Below are 22,449 nucleotides of genomic sequence, written 5' to 3' on the forward strand. Positions count from 1 at the left end.
GTTCTTTGATGAGACTCTAGTTTTTGTTTAAAATCTATGGAAAATATCAATGTTTTTGTTTTAGGCAATTGTCCTGGTGGTGGGTTCAGACTACGAGTTATAACCAGTCTTCTCTGAGTTGTGGTTTCAATGTCAGCTTTGTTTCCAAAGCCATTATAGAGTTATTCAGATATGTCTTGTTTGCATGCCAACCACTGGCCATAATAGGACCTGAAAACTAGGTCTGTCCCTTAGTTCAGTTTTCAGAGTCTGTGGTATGCTGCTTAGGGTCAGACCCACGCATGTGCAGTTCGAAGATGAGCCCAGGAGTTCATAAACAACTTTAAGGGGTCACTTTCCTGAGTTATTCCCTCTATGTGATTTTTCTCGTACTTTATGGTTCTCTGGGACTACTTTATTGGTCATCTGGCCAGAAAGCTGGGGCTTCATTTACCTTGTTTTCTGTACATGACTGTGTCTGTATCTAGGGCAGTGGAAGGGCAGAGAGCAAAGATGCAACAGGAGTTTTTGCCCTCTTGGCACCACAGCTCCTCTAACTGAAGAGAAAGGATCCTCTCCTTCAGAATTTTACTTCACTTGCTGTGATAGGCAGATTTCTAAAGATATTCTCCCTAAATTCTTGTTCCCTGGTTATTCTATCAAATATTAATTGTGATACTGCAATGAAGGAATTTTGCAGGTACAATTAAGGTTACTAAGCAGTCGACCTTAAAATGGGAAGATTTTCTAGGTGGGCCCAATGTAATTAACATGAGCCTTTTAAAGCAGCAGAGGATGGTAGAAAGAGAAGGCAGAGAGAGTCATAGAGGAACGTCACCTGTTGTTGGCCTTGAAAATAGGGGGAGGGGCATGAATCAGGGAATGTAGGTGGCTTCTAAAAGCTGAGAACAATCTCCACTCTACAGCCAACGAGGAAATAGGGACCTCAGTCCTATAGCTAACTGAGTCTGAATTCTGCCAACGGCTTCAATGAACCTTAAGTGGATTATTCCCACAAATTCTCCAGATAGGAGCCCAGATCACTGACACCTTGATTTTAGCTTTATGGGGCCAGGAGCAGAGAATTCACAGCCTGTTGGACTTTTGTGAGATAATAAGATTGTGTTTAAAAAGTGGCTGTAGAAAGCTAATATACCTACAGATTGCCTTGAGCTAGAGTTGCAAGAAAATGGAAGGGCAAAAGAATCAAACTTCCCCTGTTCTCTGATAGGAGAGCCTATTCCTCCTGTTCCTCATGGCAAAACTAAAGGGCTTCTTCTGGAGCTTTCTGACCACATCCTGGGTGCCCCGTTCTGAGTTTTGGCTGCACTGCATCCAGGCCGAGAGATATTGGAGAGAAAAGTAGTAAACTCACCACCAGTTCTGTGACCTTCTTCCTCAGTCCAGTTACTATTATTCATTTTTTAGTGTCCTCATAAAGCTCTTCCATTCATTGTCCTTTTATAACTACATTCAATGGAAGAGACAGGATGGAGTGTGCTTACTTGATATTTCCCTGAACTGGGTAAGTTTATTATTTTACTATGAAATGAATATTTGCTCTTTGTGTGGAGCATGGTAATCTCCAGTGATAATTTCTGCTATTACTTTAGTGTACATTCTTTTGGATTTTTTTCCTTAGCAGTTAAAAAAAATGGGGTCATAATTTTTTAGTGGTTGTTCATTTTCACCAAAGGTGTTAGGGAAATTTTTTCATGTTAGTAGATAGAGTAATGAACTTTACTTTCTAGTTGTGAATAGTAGTATTAGAGTAATAGCGACTACCAATAATAGAGTGTGTTAATTTGCTAGGGCTGCTTTAACAAAGTACCACAGACTGGGTGGCTAAACAGATATTTATTTTCTCACAATTTTGGAAATTGGAGATTCAAGACCAAGGTGTTGGCACGGTTACTTTCTTCCGAGGTCTCCTTGGCTTGTAGATAGCCCTCTTCTCCCTGTACCCTATGGTATCTTAGCTTGGGCTGCCATTACGAAATACCATAGACTGGGTAGTTTAGACAAAAAAATTTTCTTAGAGTTCTTATGACTGGAAAGTGTAAGATCAAGGCCCTGGCCAATTCATTTCCTACTGAGAGTAGACAGCCTCCTTCCTGGCATGTTGTTCACTGTGTCCTTGCGTGGTGGTGGTGGTGGTGCTCTGGTGTTTCTCCCTTGTCTTACAAGAGCACCAGACCTATTGGTTTAGTCACCCCCCCCACCCCAACCCCACCCATGATTTCATTAAGCTTTATCACTTCCTTACACACTTTATTTCCAAATACAGTCACATTGGTAGTTAGGCCTTCAGTGTAGGAATTGGGGCCAGATTTGGGGGAATATAGTCCATTATACATGGTCTTCCCTCTGTACCTGTGACCTGATTTCCTGTTTGTTTTTTTTTTTTTTAAGGATACTGGTCCTATTGGATTAGTACCCACCCTAAAGATCTCATTTTAATTTAATGTGGTGTACTGGGAGTGAGGGCTTCACAGGAATTTTGAGAGGATACAGTTCACAAAATAGGGAGGTACTGTTGTTTTCTTAAGGAAGCTGAGGCTCAAAGATCTTGAATAACTTGGCCAAAATCACACAACTAGTAAAATATAGAACCAGGATTCAAACCCAGGTAGACTGGCCCCAGAGCCTACCTTTTTAACCACCTGGCTGTTTTCCCACTTCTTTCCTCTACCTTGGCACTGTAGTTGTTGGGATGTGCCATGCATTATTTAACTGATCCTATGTTGAGCATATGGATTTTCACTTTTTTTTTTTCTGTTAGACAATGTTGCATTGAATATGCTTTTACAGGTATCACTGCACACCTCTGAAAATAATTGCTATTGTATAATGCCTAGAAATCAATTTATTCACAGAAATCATTATTAAATTTATATATTTTTACAAAATGCCCTCTAAGAAAGTACCTGTTTACTCTTCCAGCAATAGTCAATGAGAGCAATAAGTTTTAGAAAAGAATAGTGGAAAACTAATTTCTGTTAAAGGCTACAGATAAATTTGAATTGGGTACTTATTGGAGGTATCTCAGAGTGAAATGAAGGCCATTCTTTCTGTTAGATCGCATAAAAATCATATAAAGTGATATATCTTAATCAATTCATGAGTTCTTTCCTTTTTTTTTTTTCAGAATTTTGATTCTGATATTAGCAGTGTAGGGATAGATGGCTGCTGGCAGGCAGACAGCCAAAGGCTTCTCAATGAAGTGATGGTGGAACACTTCTTTCGACAGGGAATGCTGGATGTGGCCGAGGAGCTCTGTCAGGTAAGTTTGTCAACTATGAAAAGATGAAAAAGAAATAAGGGAATTCCTTGGAGTTTTTGAGTCTTCTTCTAGCCATAGATTGTAGTATTTTTATTATCAGGGCTGACCTCATTTTACTAGGAAATCTTATTTTTAATTGGTGAAAATTATAATCCTAGAACTTTTTATTCAAGTTATTTCTATATTCCTGTCCCGTAACATTGGTCTCAAGTCCTCAATCAAGTTTTTCTTTTCATAGGGAAGGTTAGTATAGAAGAAGAAAAGGATAAAGAGATTTATGTTTATTCTTCTGTTCTGGCCCAACTTGTAGGATTTTGTTTTGTCAAATGAATTTCAAGCTAAAATTTACTTTAGTTGAGATCATTTTTCTTTTATTTCTGTTAGACATAAGCCTAGGGATCTCAGAACACTTTACCATTTGCCACCTAATATCATAATGGTAGCAGCTGCCGTGTATTGAGTATTTACCACAAGCCATGCTCTGCCTTTATTCCTTACTTTAGTTCTGGGAGGTAGAAACTACTGTTTCCTTTCTGTAAATGAGGAATATGAGGTTTGGAGCAGTAACTTGCCCAAGGCCTTACAGGTTCTTAGTGAAGGAACTAGGATTGAGTCCCACATTCATATATCTTCAAATTCTGTCCTGAGCTACCATGTGCTGTTATATTTTCTGTTTAAGGATTGTTAGGATTAAGTAATTTAAAGCTAGTCTGTAAACAGAACCTCTAAGCCTTTTCTATTTTAAACAGATAAACTGTAACTTAGGTCTTTCTCTGTACTCATATGGGAATTGTATTTGTGCCCATATACATGTCCTAAAGTAAATTGTGTCATTTAGGGTTAAGTTTGCTTATAAGTAACAAAGACCCAAAATACCAGTGGCTTAAACAAAAATGAAGTTTATTTCTCTTGAATAGAAATAGGAGATAGTAAGTCTTCCACAGCATATATAGTAGTTATGCTTCATGAAGCTCTTAGGAACCTAGGTTTCTTATAGCTCTGCTATTTCTAAGGTGTCCCCTGTCCTTATGGTCTAGGATACCAGCGAGAACTATATACATTTTGGTATTCCAGGAAGGGGCAAAAAAGAATACATGCTTATATTTCATTGACCATGACTTAAATCTTGCAGTCATACCCAGCTTTATTCTATATGGTTAGATGCCCATCTAAAATTTGGGGATTCCACAACTAAGGAAAAGAGGGAAGAATGATAATAGGGCTTGATCATCTGTCTGTGCCGTAGAAATACATGTTAAAAAGAAATTTTTAATGGATTGTTCCATATTTAATTTAGAATGTTTTTATTTATCTCTTTACTCCAGTTACTTCTAACAAAAGCTTTTTTGTTTTTGTTTTTGTTTTTTAATTTTTTTAGGAATCTGGTCTTTCCGTAGACCCCAGTCAGAAAGAACCATTTGTGGAGTTAAATCGAATATTAGAAGCATTAAAAGTCAGAGTTCTGAGACCTGCTCTGGAGTGAGTTACTGAGTTTATTTTCTTTGAATACTTTGAGAAAACACTATATAAAAAAAACTTAATTAGAAAACTCATTAGAGATTTTGAGATTTTGAGATAAATATATCTTGCCTTCAGAGAAATAAAGGAAAAATTATTTTTTTCAGCTAAGTGAATATGGTAGATGTGTAATATGAGAAATGATTAGAGTTTACTTCATTTATTAATTGGTCTGAATTCCCATGAGAAAAAGGGTTTCCTTTGTTTAGATACATACCATCACTTTGGCATTATAACTGAAGTACTGTTGTTCACGCAGGCTGAGTTTGATATTTATACTTCCATAATGTGTTGGGTTCTGTGTTAATATTCTGAAAAACAATTTAATTGGTTATTGGAACTAAGTGGTATGTATAAAGAGATCAAATACTGTTATGATGGAGTTCTATTCTAATTACCATTGTAAAATTTAATGTACTTGTCATTGATAGGAATTATCTTAAATTACTGAGTAACCTATGATAAATATCATCCTAGAGCAGAAACAGCAAAATTTTTTATAAAGAGCCAGGTAGTGAATATTTTAGGATTTGCAATCCACACAGGTCTCCATTGCATATTCTTTTTTGCTTTTTACAACCTTTAAAATTGTGAAAAACCATCTTGGTCATCTGACATACAAAATAGGTAGTAAGCTATATTTGGCCCTTGGCCATAGTTTGCCAACCCCTGTCCTAGAGTTTTCTAATGTGAGGATAACTAGGTTATTTGTTTGAAAAGAAAAGAAAATCTCAAAATATAAAAGGAAGAAACTGGATGATAGAAACAGTGATACTGTTGTGAGAGCATAGCCTTAAAATCGTGATATTTTAAAATTGGCAGTTATTGAGATCATCATTATCAGGAAAAATATATTGGGAAGATCCTCGTTGATTTTTATAAAATGCACATTTTTTTCTTCCACTAACCTCTAACTTACTTAATTCTTATAGGTTAGTTTTCTGTTTCTTATAACTTCTCAGTTCTTAGAAATTTTTGTAGAGTTCTAAAATCAGCCCAAATGAATAGATAGAGATGGATTATTCCTATGTAAATTTATAAATTCCTGTATAAATTATAAATATGAGGTAAGTAGGTACTATATTTTTACTGATAGATGCCACTTAAACAGTACTTTTGTGTGTGATGCATAGTGCCTTTATAGGTTTTTTTGGTCTGTTTTTCGTGTTTTTTTTTTTAAGCAGATTTTAGATTGTGACACATTTGGAAGATTAAATTCAAGCAAATACCTCTAACATCTTTTAAATAAAGTATGGCAAACACTTCTATTTTTATATTCCATATAGATTAAACATCTGTAAAGGGGAGTGAGGGAGCCTAAATAAAAGTATAATGTGTTTCCCAGTTGATTCATAGTGATTTGGAAATAATATTTGAGTTATTCAAGGTAGTATCCATTTATCCATTAATTTTTCAGGTTTTCCATCAAACTTTATTGAATGCTTACTATATACCAGAGACTCTGCTGAGTATTTGGACCACCTCAGCACTCAAAGTACTCTAGGCTTTTTCCTTTTGGGATGAAGGAAATTTTTAAGACTCTTTTAACTTTGTTTCTTTTCTGTAAGATCCAAATTTCTTAATGATAAATATATCATACATGTCAATTATTTCCGTAAAGATTTTCTGTTATTTGTACCCTCAAGCAGTGCATTTCAGGCAAAGAGAGGACATCTTTTATCCAATTGGTAGTTAACAGTGGTCATTATTATACAGTAAAAATTTTCTCATTTCACTTTTCTGGGATTATTGCCATGTTAAATATCAGCATAGGGAATTAGTGGTAATTATAGTTTTTAGTAATTATTATGTGCCTGACATTGTTCTAAACACTTTACATGTATTAACATGTATTTTAACATGTATATTTTACCATGTATTTTACATGTATTTATAATCTTCATAATAATGCTGTGAAGTAAGTATTCATTTTATGAGGAGGAATTGAGGCCTGGAAGATGCTCCATGAAAAAGGATATGGAATCAAAAGGTTATGTGAGAAATGTTTCAAATATTTCCTTAATACTTTCCTCTTAGAGATTTACTTTAGTGTATAGATGGACCATCAACAATCCTACAGTAAAGAAACTCATTTACCTTTGTAAAACTTAGTGTTTCCCATGCACATTTGACCTTGTTCCCACCCCACTCTCATAGCACCTATTAAAACCCACAAAATTGGAGTTCTAGAGAACAAGTTTAAGAGAAATGATAGTTTAATAGACATCCCATTTCAACAACTCAGACTTTCCCAATTCTTGCCTATTACTGGTGAATGCAAGCACATGTTTTCGGCATTTTTTATGGGCAAGCTATAGAAAATACACTCTCTTCAACTTGTAGAAAAAGTTGAAAAATATAGAACATAGGTTTGGGGGTTTCTGATTTAGATACAACGGGGAAAAGAATCTTTCAGTGACATCTTCTGTTTGTGCATCGTGAAGGAAGCATGGAGCCACCCATGAGGGGAAAGAGGGAGGTGAGAGGCTACACCAGTTCCTCTAGGCAGCCTAGGCAATTGAGGAGACAGATGCCAGCCAGAGCCCAGCAAAAAAAAAAAAAAAAAAAAATTGATCTGAACAGAGGCCATAGGAGGACTAGATGAGAAAGAAGTCTGGAGAGCATTAGCTCGTAATTGCACATGATGAGACAATGGAAAGAGGGCAGGAAAGAATGGTGATATGGCAGAGAGAAGTGGCAGAAGAACAGCTAATTATATATACAGATCTAGTCATGGCCGTACTGAGTTTGTGTACAGCTTTTTCTCTTCATCCAGATTATTTAATCTGTATTTTAAAATTTCTTTTGGCACCTAGCATAGTTTTTATTTCATAGTAGGCATTCAGTAAATGCTGGAATAGTTTGAAGGAGAACTTTGAACAAATAGGACCTCCTCTTTCATATGGCAGATAGAAGCAACACCAAAATAACTATAGATGCTCCTCAACTTTCAGTGGAGTTACGTCCCAATAAACCCATCATAAGTTGAAATGTTGTAAATCGAAAATGCATTTAATACCCATAATATACCAGACATCATAGCTTAGCCTTGCCTACCTTAAAACATACTCAGAACACTTACGTTTCGTCAATCTACAGTTGGGCAAAATCATCTCATTTGCTGCTGCCAGCATCATGAGAGTGTATTGTACCACATGTCACTAGCCCAGAAAAGATCAAAATTCAAGAATCAAAGTATAGTTTTTACTGAATGCAGATCACTTTTGCACCATCATAAAGTGAAAGAAATCTGAATTCAGACCATCATAAGTCAGAGACCGTTTGTGGTATCAGCAAGAGAAGAACAGTAATTTAATACAAAGAGATGGATAGGTATTAGAAAAATAGAAACTGGCCTTGTAACTTGTGCCAGCATTTTGAAAGAAAGTGCTTGCCTTTAGGGGAAGCCACTTGGTTGCTTTTCTAAAGGTGCTTCAAAGAGTAATATTACAATGATGGATTTGCCACAGTCCAGGACCTGACTTTCAGCCTTGCAGATTTAGGAACCTTGTTTTTTCAACACCCAGAGCAGGCCTAGGGGCCTCATAGCACTTTAGAATTTGCAAAGCCTTAGTACAGTGCCATAAGGGAACAGAATGGTTATAAGAAAGAGAGAAGTTACAGGATTTTTTGCAGAAGAGAGAAAAAAATATTAGTTTAGACCACAGAAAGGTGTTAGATTGAATAGACCATGAACAATTTGAGGCAGACTGTTGAATTAGAGAGGTCTCCATCTCGAAGCCTAGTGTAGATAAGGCTAGAAATAAAACAAACAAACAAACAAAACCACAGTGAGATGAACTTGCCATTGTGGTTTCTTTGTATTGTGAGTGAATAGTAGTTCTAAGGAGAAGAAAATGCTTCTCTAGTATCTTGTAGTATCAGTGAATAAAACCCAGTTTATAAGCAGAGAAAGGTCTTAGAAAATGAAAACGAAGAAAGCAAGCCAAAGTATCTGATCATAGAGCCTTGACTACTGCTGGAAATCAGAATGACTGTGATTAAACAGTTTCTGGTGTCTTGGTTTTCTGTAGATGGGCAGTCTTTCATTTTTTAATAGCTACGTAGAACCAGAGAAGACAGAGGTTCTGATAGATGTACCATTGGATAAAAGGAATCAAGGTTTGAATAAGTTGGATTTTTTTTCACAGAGTTTAAGTTTTTGTTGTCGTTGTTTTATTTGGGTTCTTAATTCTGAAAAGGCAGAAGTGATGAGTTGAGGGATACATTTTTAACTCACTGTGCCTGTGCACTAAGTCTGGTGGAGAAAGAGCTACTCTATTAAAAAGAAGCTAATTGAAAATGGAAAGAGGTGCCTGATGGAAAAGATACAGAAGAGAAAATAACACAATGGGATATAAAGGCCAAAAGGGAAGAAATATTTGGGATGATAATACCATTTTCTGTTGTCTGTTTTATGTTTGCTGCTGGCAAAGTTTATATGAAGTTCTAAGAGAGTAAGTATTCGTCAGGAGGAAGCATAGACATAGCTGTACTTTATCTAGATATATCCTCACCAAGGAATTGAGTGGGCAAGCCCTAACTACAGAGATATTGAGAATCTTTGTAAAAAGAAAGGGAAAATTGAAAAAAGGCTGTAAGATCAGGAGGGGGAACTAAGAGGAAAGACTGGTGTTTGCACTTATAAAATACTAAGGTATTATTATGTTTATAATAGGTAGGAAGCTAGCAGTAAATAAGGCAATGTCATATTTAAGTACTTCATTAAAAATTACCAGTCAGTAGAACTTCGCTGTCCAGTATGGTGGCCACTGCCACATGTAGCTATTGGGCACTCTTACCAAGCTGCATTACTGAGAACCTGATGTAAAGTTGGAAGTGTGTATGTTGTGTTTTTAAGTAGATTCTACATGTGTAATATAACAGTTTGTATGGTTTCTTAAATACCACGTTAAGAAGGATAAAGATGCATACCAGTTCTGAGGTGAGTAAAATGTTAGTAGATCTAGTGATGAACTCAACCCATATCTGAGAAATTATCTTTTGAAAATATCTCGGAAAGCAAAGTTATAGAGTTCTTAAATAACATTTTTGACTAAACTTTGATATTTGTTCCTTTTGGCATTCTCTCAATTTTTTAAGCACCTGATTCAGTCACCAATAACGTTCAGCCAGGTCCACACCTATGGAGTAAATAAGTGTCATCTATTTTAGTGAACTTCAACTTTTACCCCCTCATAATATAGCCCAGCCCTAAAGGAGACTAGAAAAAAAGATATTCAGAAGCCTTTAAAAGTGTTGTGAAAGGTTGTAGTGGAGTATTTTTTACAGCTTTATTGAAATGTAATAGACAGTTAGTTGCTCATATTTATAGTGTACAATTCAATGAGTTTTTTCAACTGTAGTTGGCATACAATAATATATTAGTTCTAGTTGTACAGCATGGTGATTATAAATCTATATAACTCATAAATTGATCACCCCACTAAATCTAGTACCCCTCTTCCCCCTTAGATATTTATTACAACATTGTTGACCACACTTAATGCTGCACTTTATATCTCCATGACTATTTTGTAACTATCCATTTGTACTTCTTAATCCCTTTGTCCTTTTTCACTGTCTCCCCCAACCCTCCTCCCATTTAGTAGCCCTCAAAATGTTTTCTGTATCTGAGTCTGTTTCCGTTGTTGTTATTTTGTTCTTTAGATTCCACATGTACATGAAATCACTTTATTCAGTGCAGTACCCTCTAGGTCCATCATGCAATGTCTTTTTCCATCCCCTTACTTTTAGTCTGTGTTTGCCTTTTATTCTAAAGTGAGTTTCTCGTAGGCAGCATATTTAAGGGTCTCGTTTTCTTATCCATTCAGCCACCTTTTGGTTGGAGCACTTAATTCTTTTCCATTTGTGGGACTCGTTGATAGGTATATAGTTATTACCATTCTTTATTCATGTTTTTGGTATATGTTTTTTCTTCTTAAAGAAGTTTCTCCAACATTTCCTGTAAAACTGTTGGTGATGAGCTTGGTGGTGATAAACTCCTGTAGCTTTTTTTTTTTTTTTTTTTGATCTGGGAAGCTCTTTATCTGTCTTTTGACTTTAAATGATAGCTTTGTTGGGTAGAGTAATATTGGTTGTAGGTCTTGAGTTTTCATTGCTTTGAGTATTTTGTGCTAAGCCCTTCTGTCCTGCAAAGTTTCTTTTGAGAAATCAGCTGCCAGTCTTATGGGTGCTCTTTTGTAGGTAACTGCTTTTCTCTTGCTGCTTTTAAGATTCTCTCTTTGTATTTAACATTTTAATTATGATGCGTCTTGCTGTGGGCCTCTTTGGGTTCATCTTTTTTGGGACGCTGGGCTTCCTAGGGTTGTATGTTTTCCTTCACCAGGTTAAGAAAATTTTCCATCATTATTTCTTCAGATAGGTTTTTAACTTCTTGCTCTCTTCTTCTTCAAGTACCCCTATGATGTGGATATCATTACATTTATATTTGTCCCATAAACTCCTTAAATTATTTTTGGATTTTTTTTTCCTTGCTGTTCTCATTGGGTGTCCCTCCACTACCTTATCCTTTATATCAGTGATTCCATCCTCCCCTTCCTCTACTCTCTTGATTTCCTCTACTCTCTTGATTTCCTCTATTCTTCATCTCAGATATGATATTCTTCGTTTCTGACTGGTTCCATTTTATCATTTCCGTTTTCATTTTTATGGGATTTTTTTTATCTCTTTATTAAAGTTCTCACTGAGTTTATCTAACTTCCCCTAAGTTCATTGAGTATCCTTATAACTAGTGTTTTGAACTCTGCATCTGGTAGATTACTTGACCCCCATTTTTCCTGGAGCTCTGTTCTTTTCTTTCATATGGAACCTTCTTTGTTCCCCCATTTTGGCTGCCTTTTTGTGTCTCTTTCTATGTACTAAACAAAATTCCTAAATCTCCCGGTCTTATTAGCATTGCTTTGTGTAGTAGGTGTCCAGTGGCACAGTCCTGAGTGAGAGGGATTCAACTGCAGACCAAGTTAAGCCCCAGCCTGTGCCCTTTTCAGGGCCACCTGGTAAGAGTCAGCAGCAGTCCACAGGGGCTGTGCTTATAGTTGCCTCAAGAGGCCATGTCAGAAACCAAGGCCAGCTGCTACCAGTTGGGGCTTGGAGCTGCTAGCAAAGGGCACAGGACTCACTGAGGACACAACTGGATGTGGCTTTGGTGGGGCCGCGGGTTGGAGGTAGAGTTTCAGGGAATCTTGTAGGCGGAGCACCCTCTCTTATCCAGTTTGCTGTGTCTTGCACATCAGGAGTGGGGAGTGTTCAACAGAAGAGCAATAGATATCACTAGCACTTCTGCCTGGGAGAAAGCCTTGCTTTCAGCCCATGCTCCAACAACTCAGTATCCCCCTGTAAGAACCTGGTGCCCCTGAGCAAATGACCTCAGCACTGGTGCTCAGAGCAAGTGGGTCTGTCACCGTGAAAAGTCCACTCATGGACACAGCCCTTTTAGAGTTGTCTGCAAATGCCAGCTTCTGTCCCTCTCAGCTGCTCAGGACTGGGCAGCATTGTATTTTTACCCCCTCCTACCTCCTACTGTTGCAGGGTGATTTTTTATTTCTCTCCTAGTTGTAGGGCTTCTTTTCATCTAGACCTCAGGCGATTCTGCTTGCTGTTTGCTCCGTGTTTCTGTCACAACTTTAATGTGGTCGCAAGAAGGGATGAGCAAAGTACCTCTATCATCTACGCCATTTTGCCTCGTCTCTGCAAGAGGCATTTTTATTTCGTTATTACCAGAAATAGACAACAACAAAGACTGGCGAAATTGTGAGAGGAGAGAGATAAAAAAACTAATTCAGTCAGTTAGGTTTCTGGAAGAGAACAGCTAACTCCGAAGATGGAATCTTGTTTTGATTATTTTTGGAATAATATGGATATTCTAAATATGAGGTTAACAATGTGCCAAGTCTTTTCAGAGACCCAAGAATTAGGATAATTAATGCTTGATTTTTCTGTGTGACAGTTGTATAAATGTGGGTTGCTTCTAAGTAAGTAGTTTTGTTTCAGGGTGTTTTTATGGAAGAGGCCCAAAAGGTCTGGAGGATCCAGTGGCGGTAAACAGAGATGATCGTGACATTGGTGACTTTACTGGGTGTCATTTTTTTTGCCTACAGTGCTTCTCTAAACAAGGAATAGTTCCAAAGTCGACAGTAGTCTCATAGCCTTAGATTAGGGAGTAGAATTTATTTCTAAAAGTCGCAGTAAAGTTATAACTTAACTGAATGTTTAGTTAGCTTGCTGGTTGTAGTATAGTGGTGGTTGGTTTTTTTAAAAATTAAAAATCAAACGTTTTCTGCTAGAAATGCCGTTATCCAGAATACAGAACTCTGTACCCTAATATGTCTGTTTTTTTCTCTTTCTGGTCATATACTTCTACTGCTTTGTAAGACAGTGGGTTAAGTTTTTGGTGCTGATTATATTTTTGTGCTTTTGTAGTTCTGTGTGCTTGGTAGGTTTGGATTTGGTTTTTATGAGGTTAATTAAGGCAGTGACTATCTTCTATCCTATATCTGCTCCATAAATCAAATATCCTTAAAAGACCAGAAACTCCTACCAAATACATTGTGCGATGAGCCATGTGAGAGTTTCAGATAAGGAACATCTAAAGTTCAGTGCATGGTGCGATTATTAGGAAAATTGTAGACAATGTGGTAATTGAACCTGGGCCTTGAATTTTTCAACTCTATTCTCAGCTACTCAATTTGTGTCTGTACTGTTGCAAAAATTAACTAGCACCTATGTTAGGAGAAAGTCTTCTAATTTCATAGCGGGAACAAGCAAGTCTTCTATCTGGACTGGCTTTAGTTCACCTGGACACATCACTATTGATGGTAATGTTAGTTTCTAGATCAGATTATTTGAATATGTTTGCATGTTTTTTTTGGCCTATACCTTTCTCTACTTCCATTCTATTCTCAGTGGGCCTATTTTCCTCCTTTAATTCTTCATATCACATAACAAATGCCTTTAATTTATCCTGTTGGCCAGCCACTGCTTTTTTCACCTAGTGGCGGCATAATTTCCCCTCCTGACATAAACCCCTGGGTTTTCCAGCCGAGCCCTTCCTCATTAAAAAAAAAAAAAAAAAAAGAGTGGAGGGGCAGAGATTTTGGTGAAAAATACAAAACTAATCTTTTCTTTCTAATTCTTTGAGTTTCATGAAAATAGACCATGGACACCCTGACTCGCTCGGTTCCTCAAATTTATGTTTTTCTTTGTTGTACCACTGTGAGCCTTCCTTGTCTTTATAAAGTAACCTCTTGCCTCTAAGATCCCTGTGTTCTTCTCTTCTGTTGAACCTCTGGGCTGTCCTCTCTGCACAATTCCAATGTGCCCAAATTTCACTTACCAAAGTTTAGTTAACACCAGTTCCCCAATGACACAGTTCAAATTTCAATTACCGTGATACATTAATTGTGAATAATTGCATAAAATACAAACTTCTCTGTGCCAACTCTTCAGTCCACACATCACAACATAAATAATAGTTGTGCATCATGATCACATCACTTCTTTCAAAGTCTGTCAGTGATTGGTCACTGTTTATCACTCATTCACCCTCAGACGGCAAGTATGTAGTTGTGTTGGCTCCTCATCTCCCCATGATAAACCCATGTGATATATTACTGAAATGGAATAATTGAAAGAGAGGGACTTGGTCAGCAAAGTTGAATTGCTAGAAGTGTAATTGAGTGTGATTAAAAAACTTGAAAATGATGACAGCAAAGTGAAGCTAGGATGAGACCTAGGCCTACATGAAACCATGATACAAAGCATACTGAAAAAGTTTTGTGACTATGAAAACCAAGTAGAGTTGCTTCAGCACCCTTAATTTAAATTGTACTGGGAACACAAAGCTCCTTATGGTTTAAATGATGGAATGTTTACTTCTACTTTGGATTGAAGACAAAAAAAAAAAAAAAAAAAAGCTCCATCAGTTTGGCTAACATTCAGGCCAAAATGTGATGAAGTTGCCTCATTGAAACAAAACAGTAATTGTAAGGAGACTGAAGAAGTTTCCTGCCAATAAAAAATGGTTTCATTATTTCAAAAGTCATCATGAATTGACTAATGTTAAATTATCTGTGGGGGATGCTAGTGTGGATAAGAATGCTGCTGTGAAATTTGTACCCAGATCCAAAGATTAGTTAAGGAGGATGTTCCAGTGATTGTCATGGAAGGCAACCCCATCAGGAACTTATACAACAAAAGATGTAGGATCATGAAGTTGTCATAAAGGAGGTAAAGCTATATGAACTTTCTTATTAGGAGGCAACACATAGTGACTTTAAAAGCTATGCTTATCTGGCCAGTTAATTGTAGCCAAGGAATTGAGGTCAAGAAAATACAAATGGTGATTGCCTAGGTACAGTCCTGGGAGTATGAGGGAGAGGTCCTATCAGGCAAGGATTTCACCTTAATATATAAATGTGCTTACATGTTTAGGGGGTAAAACTGGGAAATAGCATCCTTAATTTAGAAAATGACTTTTTGCCAGGGAGGGAAAAGCTTAGAAATAGTTATTCTAATCCCTCGCCTTGTGATATTTAGGCTTAGTATAATATTCAGAAGTGAAATGAATATAACATTGTTTCAAAATGGAATAACAAAATATATGACTAAGAAACATGTGAAAACTTGTATTCTATGAATCTGAGTTTTTGCATTCTCCCTTTACTGCCTCAGCTACCTTTTGTAATGAATATCATTTACTTTTCTAAAAATTTCTTGGTGGGGGGAACAGGAAGTTGCAATGCCAATTTTTTATGATTATTAGCCTTGTTTATAACAAATTGAAAATGTATAAAAATAAATTCAAGTAGTATATTAAAGAATTGTCTAAATAAACACCTCTCCAAGTTTAAAAAAATGGGGCATATATGTTTAAAACTTGAAAAGCTTGGATTACTTTTAAGAAATGTAATTTGCAATTACTGTTAGCTTTTTGATGAAAAAGGGAAATAAAGTTTTGTTTACTTTAGCATTACCTTAAAAATTTATTACCTTTTTAAATGTAAAAGTAATATGTTTTTATTATAGAAAACTTGGGAAACATAGGACACACAGACTATTTTAAAAATCACTGTCATCTGGATTGCTGTTAGCTACTGTTTGTTGGTATATCCTCCTGGTTGTTTTAAGTCCCCTGGTGCTCCTCCAGTAGTTGCTGTTCCGGTTAATCATAGCCCATGCTGTAGTGGCTGATAAGTAATGCATGAAGTCCAACTTCCTGGGAGTTATTACTGTTAAAAATGTTGGTGACGAGAGTTACTTTTTTCTATATATCACACCTTCCCCCACCCCCGCCCTTTAACATTATATCATGAACATTTGCCTATGACAGTGAAATAGATTGTTTTCTTTTGTGAATTGCCCACTTGTAGACTTTGCCCTTTTTCTGCTGGATTTCATCGTTTACTAAAATTCGTAGCTACTCTATTAACTCCCTTCTTTGACTTTAGAAACTTTTACGCATATACCGCATATCAAAAGCGGAAAAAAAGGTTTCTTGCCTCTTTTATTTATTAGTAGGAAAACATAGTTAAGCTTTTATGAGTGAGGGGGTGGGATAAATTTTAGGTAAATGACCTGATTTAAATGCACTCCTTGGATTTGGAAGTCAAGAAGGTGACTAATAGACTAGAGACTGCCAGAAGCACAGTACTTTTGATACTGACGATTGGTGCTGGGCAGTCACAAAAGATAGCTGCTGGAAGTACCTTGTTGGTGTCAGAGGATTTATCAGACCTGATGTTGCAGCTTGACTGCATTCATCTTAGTGCCAGGCAAGGATCCAAGGCTTACTTAAATACAAGTATTTCCAAGATCTGGGTAATCAATGTTTTTAAAAATCATTTTGATTTTGAGGTCAGAGAAGCTTCATGATTTGACTCAAAATATGGATGCGTCAACAAGCTAAAGAATATTCATATGCATGTGCAGCCCTTTTCAGGAAGGATAGGATCCAGTGAAAGTGTAACTCTGTAAAGTCTAATTTCAGTCAGCTGATTCATTGTGAATAATTTGAAGCATTTTGCTCTTATAGTTGTAGTTACTCAGACTTTTATTCACACCCAGTTCAGATTTCAGTGGTTCTGGCAAACTGGGTTAGGTAGAGAATATTTGTCCAACTAAAGGTCAGATTAAAGAAGAATGTGATACTAACAGCTTTTACATCTTAATATGTTTAGAGACATAAAATAATGCTTCTTACCACTTGATTGCTAAATTGAATTTAACAGCTGGCTGGTGTACTTTTCTACGTTAGTGCTCACCTGAACTGGTAGTCCCAGTTTAAGATTGGTTATTCCAGCTGTGTACCATAGAGGCCCGAGTCACTGTACTTTGGATTATTCAAAACTGACAGGAAAAATGACTTTAAGAAATGTGAAAACATTGTTTTTTCTCTCATTAGCACTATGTTTGTATAAATATTTTTGGCACAGTGTGATACGACATATGATGTTTATGTAGCTTTATCTGCCTGATTAGTCTGAAAGCACCTTGAGGGTAAATACCTGTGTTTACTGTTTTTAATGATGTGAGTAGCACAACATCTTGCACCTAACAAAAGTTTGAAGATAGGTGTTCCCCCTTCAGAATCTTGTGATTTATTTATAAACATGTCAGTTTAACAAAAGAGTAGTGGTTCTAGGTAGCTGAGTAATGAGTCTCATTGCTGACACCTGCTTCAAAGTATGGCCTTGTACAATTCCAGATCTGTCCTGTGCTCATCAGAGTCAATCATGTCTTAGTGTAAAACCTTACTAAATATGTAGTTGTCATTTAACATACTTTTACTTTTTCTCCACTGGCTGAAAAGCCTCTTTAGTTTAATTGTTATAATTTACTTTATTTATAAAAGTTTCTGGGCCCAGGGAGTGATGTTACCACTGACTCCCACAAGATGGCAGCCCAAACTCTTTTTTCATGTTGTTAGGTTTCAGTTTTTAACACACCTTGCCTGTGCTCTTAATTATTGTTAAAATCTTTTTTGCTTTTTCTTTAGATGGGCGGTATCAAACCGAGAAATGCTTATAGCCCAGAACAGCTCCTTGGAATTTAAGCTACACAGACTGTATTTTATTAGCTTATTAATGGGTGGAACTACAAATCAGCGAGAGGCATTACAATATGCTAAAAATTTTCAGCCATTTGCCCTAAATCATCAAAAAGGTAAGTCTGGAGTCAGATGTTTTTATGTTTAGAATAGGTCCATAGTCACCACTGGAATTTAAGTTTATCTTAACTAGATCTAATACATATTTGCTAATAAACTAAAACAATTATAGATAATAATCACAGCAAAAGCTTTGACTGGCTCTGGAACAAAAATAAAATATTGAAGACTCATGAGTGAAAAGTCAGAAAGAGACATTGCATTTTTTGGGATTCTGTATTAAACTAAGAGGAGACATGAGAAAGAATGAAGTATGTACTTGCTCCCTCTGGTCCTCCTCCCCCCCAGTGCTGCTGCTATGAAACAACAAAGTGTTTCAGGGTGCACCAGGATGGCAGCAGTTAACTCTTAGTGTCAGTGTATGAGTACTGGCTATTTCTGCACCCAAAGATATGTGATGGCCCCATTTATAACATAATTGTTACTCCTCGAGATAATGGTGATTATACTATGCTATGTATAAGAATAAAATAACTGCAAATTCAATATTTAGTGCTTTCCTTTTCTTCTCCTCTTTCTCTATATTGTTTTTTTAATTTAGAGTGAAGGGAGAAACCAAGCTTAAGGACTAGAATTTTAGAAGACATTGTTAATAAATTATTTTAGGCTGTGTCAGTTGGGGGTATTCTCACCTTTCTCAACCTATTACCTGCAAGCCAGCTCTATTTCAGGTGTAATCATTCACACCTCCAAGTCGCTGCTGCTTTTGTTTAGACATTCAGGTTTTGATGGGAAGCCTCGTGTACCTGAGACAAGGGATTGAGAACTCACCATATGTTCACCTGCTTGATGCAAACCAGTGGGCTGACATCTGTGACATCTTTACACGGGATGCCTGTGCCCTCCTGGGGCTCTCCGTGGAGTCCCCTCTCAGTGTCAGGTATGGAAATTGGCCTCTCCGTTACTGAAATATGTACCAGATTGGTCAGTTCTTCATAATGTTGTCTAGTTCTTGATGTTTAAAGCCAAGAGAGAGAGTGTTTATCTTTCTGAAGAAGAATGCAGTTAGTATTTCAAAAGATTGTCGCAATTGACAGTGACAGTTTTAGAGCAGTGGTTCTCAAAGTGTAGCCTGTGAACCTCTGGAGGTCTCTGAGAGCCTTTTCCACTGTACTGACATGTGCACAGGTGGTGCGGAAACAATGGTGGGTTAAAGTGCTTGAGCGTTAGCACAGATCGGGGCAGTGGACTCAAAATCCAGTGTTCCTCACCACCACACACTTGCAGTTTAAGACATGCTCGTTTTACTCAAGATGTTCTTGACAAAACATTAAAAATGATTAGTTTTATTAAATCTTGACATTCGAGTACACATCTTTTTAATATTTTGTGTCACGGAATAGAAAGTTCACATAAAAGACTTCAGCTTCATTCTAAAGTGTGATTGTCTCCAGAAAAAGCCACCCGTATGTTGTTTAAGAGCTAATAAGTTGGTTGCTTTTTTCATGGAACACAGTTTTTACTTGAAAGAATCACTGAAAGACAAACTGTAGTTACTTACACTCAGGTTTTTTCAAAGGAACAAAGCCTGCCACATCAAGGAAAACAACTGACAGTATCTTTTGCCATGATAAAATTCAAGATTTTAAGCTAAAGTAGAACTTTTGGAAAACTTGTAGGGCCACTGTGAGCTTGACAGCTTCCCCAGTACTTAAAGACTTTTCTGATGAGATTGGACGTGATAATTAATGAAATTGATTTTTTGATATCATAAGAGATGTGTTAACACTTTGAAGATCTTAATTCATTATGATCTCACTAAATCATGCTTCAGTAAAAGATTCAAAGTACGAGACAGACCATTGGATTTTAATGTAGCAGGGTACAAAAAATTCATTGATAGGGATTTAGATTCCACTGCGCAACTAGCCTTTAAGAAACTATTTGTTGAGTTTTGGTGTGGCATTAAAGAATATCACAATTATCTGAAAAGGCAATTAAATTACTACATATCTCTGTGAGGCTACATCATTTACTTCAACCAAAAGAACACATTGCTACAGATTGAATATGGAGGAAAATTTAAGAATTCAGCTGTCTTCTGTTAAGCCAGGCGTTAAAGAGATTTGTAAAAATGTAAAGCAGTGCTACTCTTCTCACAAAGTTACTTTTGGTTTGGAAAATATGGAGATCTTGATAAGAATGTTATTTATGGTAACGTAATATTTAATTATTTTTAAACGAATCAATATTTTTAAAGTTTCTTGGTTTTAATTTCTAATATAATAAAGTGTGATAGATATAACCTATAAAAACAATTGCTCTTTGATATCTCTAATGTTTAAGCACGTAAAGGAGTCCTGAAACCAAAAAGTTTAACTGTTTTAAGAAAATAATTTTTTTAGCTCTTCTATTCATTTAATTCCTCAAGTGTTTTGAATCTCTTCTCTGCTCCAGGCAGTGTGTGGGATATGAAGACAAATAAGGTACAGTCTGCATCCCACAGGGTGTTCCATCTGAGAATAAAAGACTCGCATCCATTTAACTATAATGCATGACCAGGCTACAGGTCAGCTTCTCTGGGGAACAGACTCTGAAATGGATGGAGATTGACATGAAATTTATTGGGATCCACCCTGATGGGGGAATGAAAGCCGCAGGATTAGGTAGAGGGAGAAGCTGGAATGTGATGCCATCTCACCAAAGCCCATCCCTAAGGAGCTTTTGGAGCTATAATGGGCCTGTGGAGTTGTCCCAAATTGGGACAACAGGGCTAGACTTTTGTATCTGTGTGGAGCATTCATCAATTGTGACCCTTGTCAGGTGGCTTTTTTTAGCCAAGGGCAGTCCTGAAGAGGGATTCAGCTGAGGGTTGACTGCTCGCGCTTCTAGATCTGAGTACTTGTGCCCTTGACATGGGTGAATCCCAGTCTAGAAGGAACTGTGCAAGAAAATGTCACAATGTCATTAATGAATGGTATGCAGAGTCCATTAAATCTGGTGGATTTATATAATTTAAAACTTATTTGTGTGTGTGTACTAATTTAGCAGAGCAAAGAGCTCTGTGCCCGGTGTCCAGGGCCCCCGCACACAGTCTGGAGGAATCAATATTCTTAGGCCCAAGCTGCCTGACACTGGCCTGATACTGGCATTGACATTTCCTCTTCTGTTCTCCCAGTTTCTCTGCAGGGTGTGTGGCGCTGCCAGCTTTAATTAATATTAAAGCTGTGATTGAGCAGAGGCAGTGCACTGGAGTTTGGAACCAGAAAGATGAATTACCTGTGAGTTCCATTTTTCTATTGGTTATTTACCTTTCTTGCTATTAGAAGAATGTGCATGTTAAGGGTTTAAAATGTCAGTCTTGCCTTTTAACTGGGGAACATTATTGTAGCTCTTTGATAGGGCTTCTTTTATGTATGTGGTGACATGATTAAATAATAGAAATGGTGAGTGAGTACAAATTGGAGGCACTAGAGGAGCCTTCTTAAAATTTTGACTTTGAGTGGTAATGAAAGCTAATGAAGGAAGACATCAGAAGTGGGGAGGGTGGGGTATGCTGTAGCATGCAGTATGTTCTGCATTGTAGTTGGCAAACCACTCGTACTATGATTTTTTTAAAATATAAAAGCAGTGAATCAATTTGATTTAGTTTTATCATAAGCATTGATATTTATGAGATCATAGGTTTGTGCTGGTTATATTTTTCTAATGCTAATTATATAAGTACATAGTTTATCGAAGTCAAGTTTTGCTACCATAGTAGGGACAAAGGTCACTGTAGCAGTTTCTGCCAGGCCTCTTGACAGTAGGCACTATCACTTTGGGAATTATTCCTGCATGGTTGTATCATAGACCCTAAAGGGCTAAAACGTGACATGCATTTGGCTTTTGCTTCTTTTCTGCCACATCTGTGCACAGCTTTATCTGCCCTTACTGGTTCCTCCAGCTAGTAACTAACTGTCTGTTGGCTGCTCCAGCTTCTCTTCAGAGATCTGGTTTGATTCAAAGCACAGGTGCGTCCCCAGTCTTGAGTGTGGTCAGGACACAAGCAGCAAGCACCCCTGCTTGCTGCTGCTCATTTGAGCTTTGCTGAGGCCGGTACCTACAAGAATCTGGCAGTTTCCCAAGTTCATGTTGTTAGCATTTCTGACACTTGTGCACTACTGAAATCTGAATTCACCTAAGATTTGTGTGTCAAGTAATAAAGCAATCGAAAGTGATGATCTGGCCATTTTTTCTCAGGATTATTCTGTTACACTTTGTCAGCTTTCTTCAAAGAGTCTGGGTGTAGACTCTTTGAAGTGATAGCCATTTTAGATTTTGAAGAAAAGAAAACAATTGGCATTAGAGGAGCCTCTATCACATGCCAGCTGCAAGCTAGATGATTTCATAGCTTTTGTTTGTTTTGTTCACTGCAAAGAGAAATAATCGATGTAAGTGCTGTGGCCTCTGATGTGCAAATTGTGAAAAGATCTGCTGAACTTTAGCTTAAAGCCCTTGTTTCAGGTGGTTTCTCTGGGCTTACACACAAAACATGGAAAAC

General features: G+C 37.1%; 1 protein-coding gene across 3 annotated transcripts in view; it reads left to right on the forward strand.

The window, feature by feature from the left end:
- Positions 1-22,449, forward strand: part of RMND5A (required for meiotic nuclear division 5 homolog A) — a 59,038-nt gene that overhangs the window by 30,457 nt on the left and 6,132 nt on the right. For all 3 annotated transcript variants that reach the window (XM_006917719.3, XM_006917720.3, XM_025050887.1), the window contains exons 3-7: positions 3,128-3,262; positions 4,641-4,741; positions 17,796-17,962; positions 18,681-18,846; positions 21,085-21,187. In XM_006917719.3, coding sequence (XP_006917781.1) covers positions 3,128-3,262; positions 4,641-4,741; positions 17,796-17,962; positions 18,681-18,846; positions 21,085-21,187 — 672 coding nt within the window. The remainder of the gene's footprint in view (positions 1-3,127; positions 3,263-4,640; positions 4,742-17,795; positions 17,963-18,680; positions 18,847-21,084; positions 21,188-22,449) is intronic.

This window comes from Pteropus alecto, unplaced genomic scaffold (assembly GCF_000325575.1).
Source record: "Pteropus alecto unplaced genomic scaffold, ASM32557v1 scaffold117, whole genome shotgun sequence".
Lineage (NCBI taxonomy): Eukaryota > Metazoa > Chordata > Mammalia > Chiroptera > Pteropodidae > Pteropus > Pteropus alecto.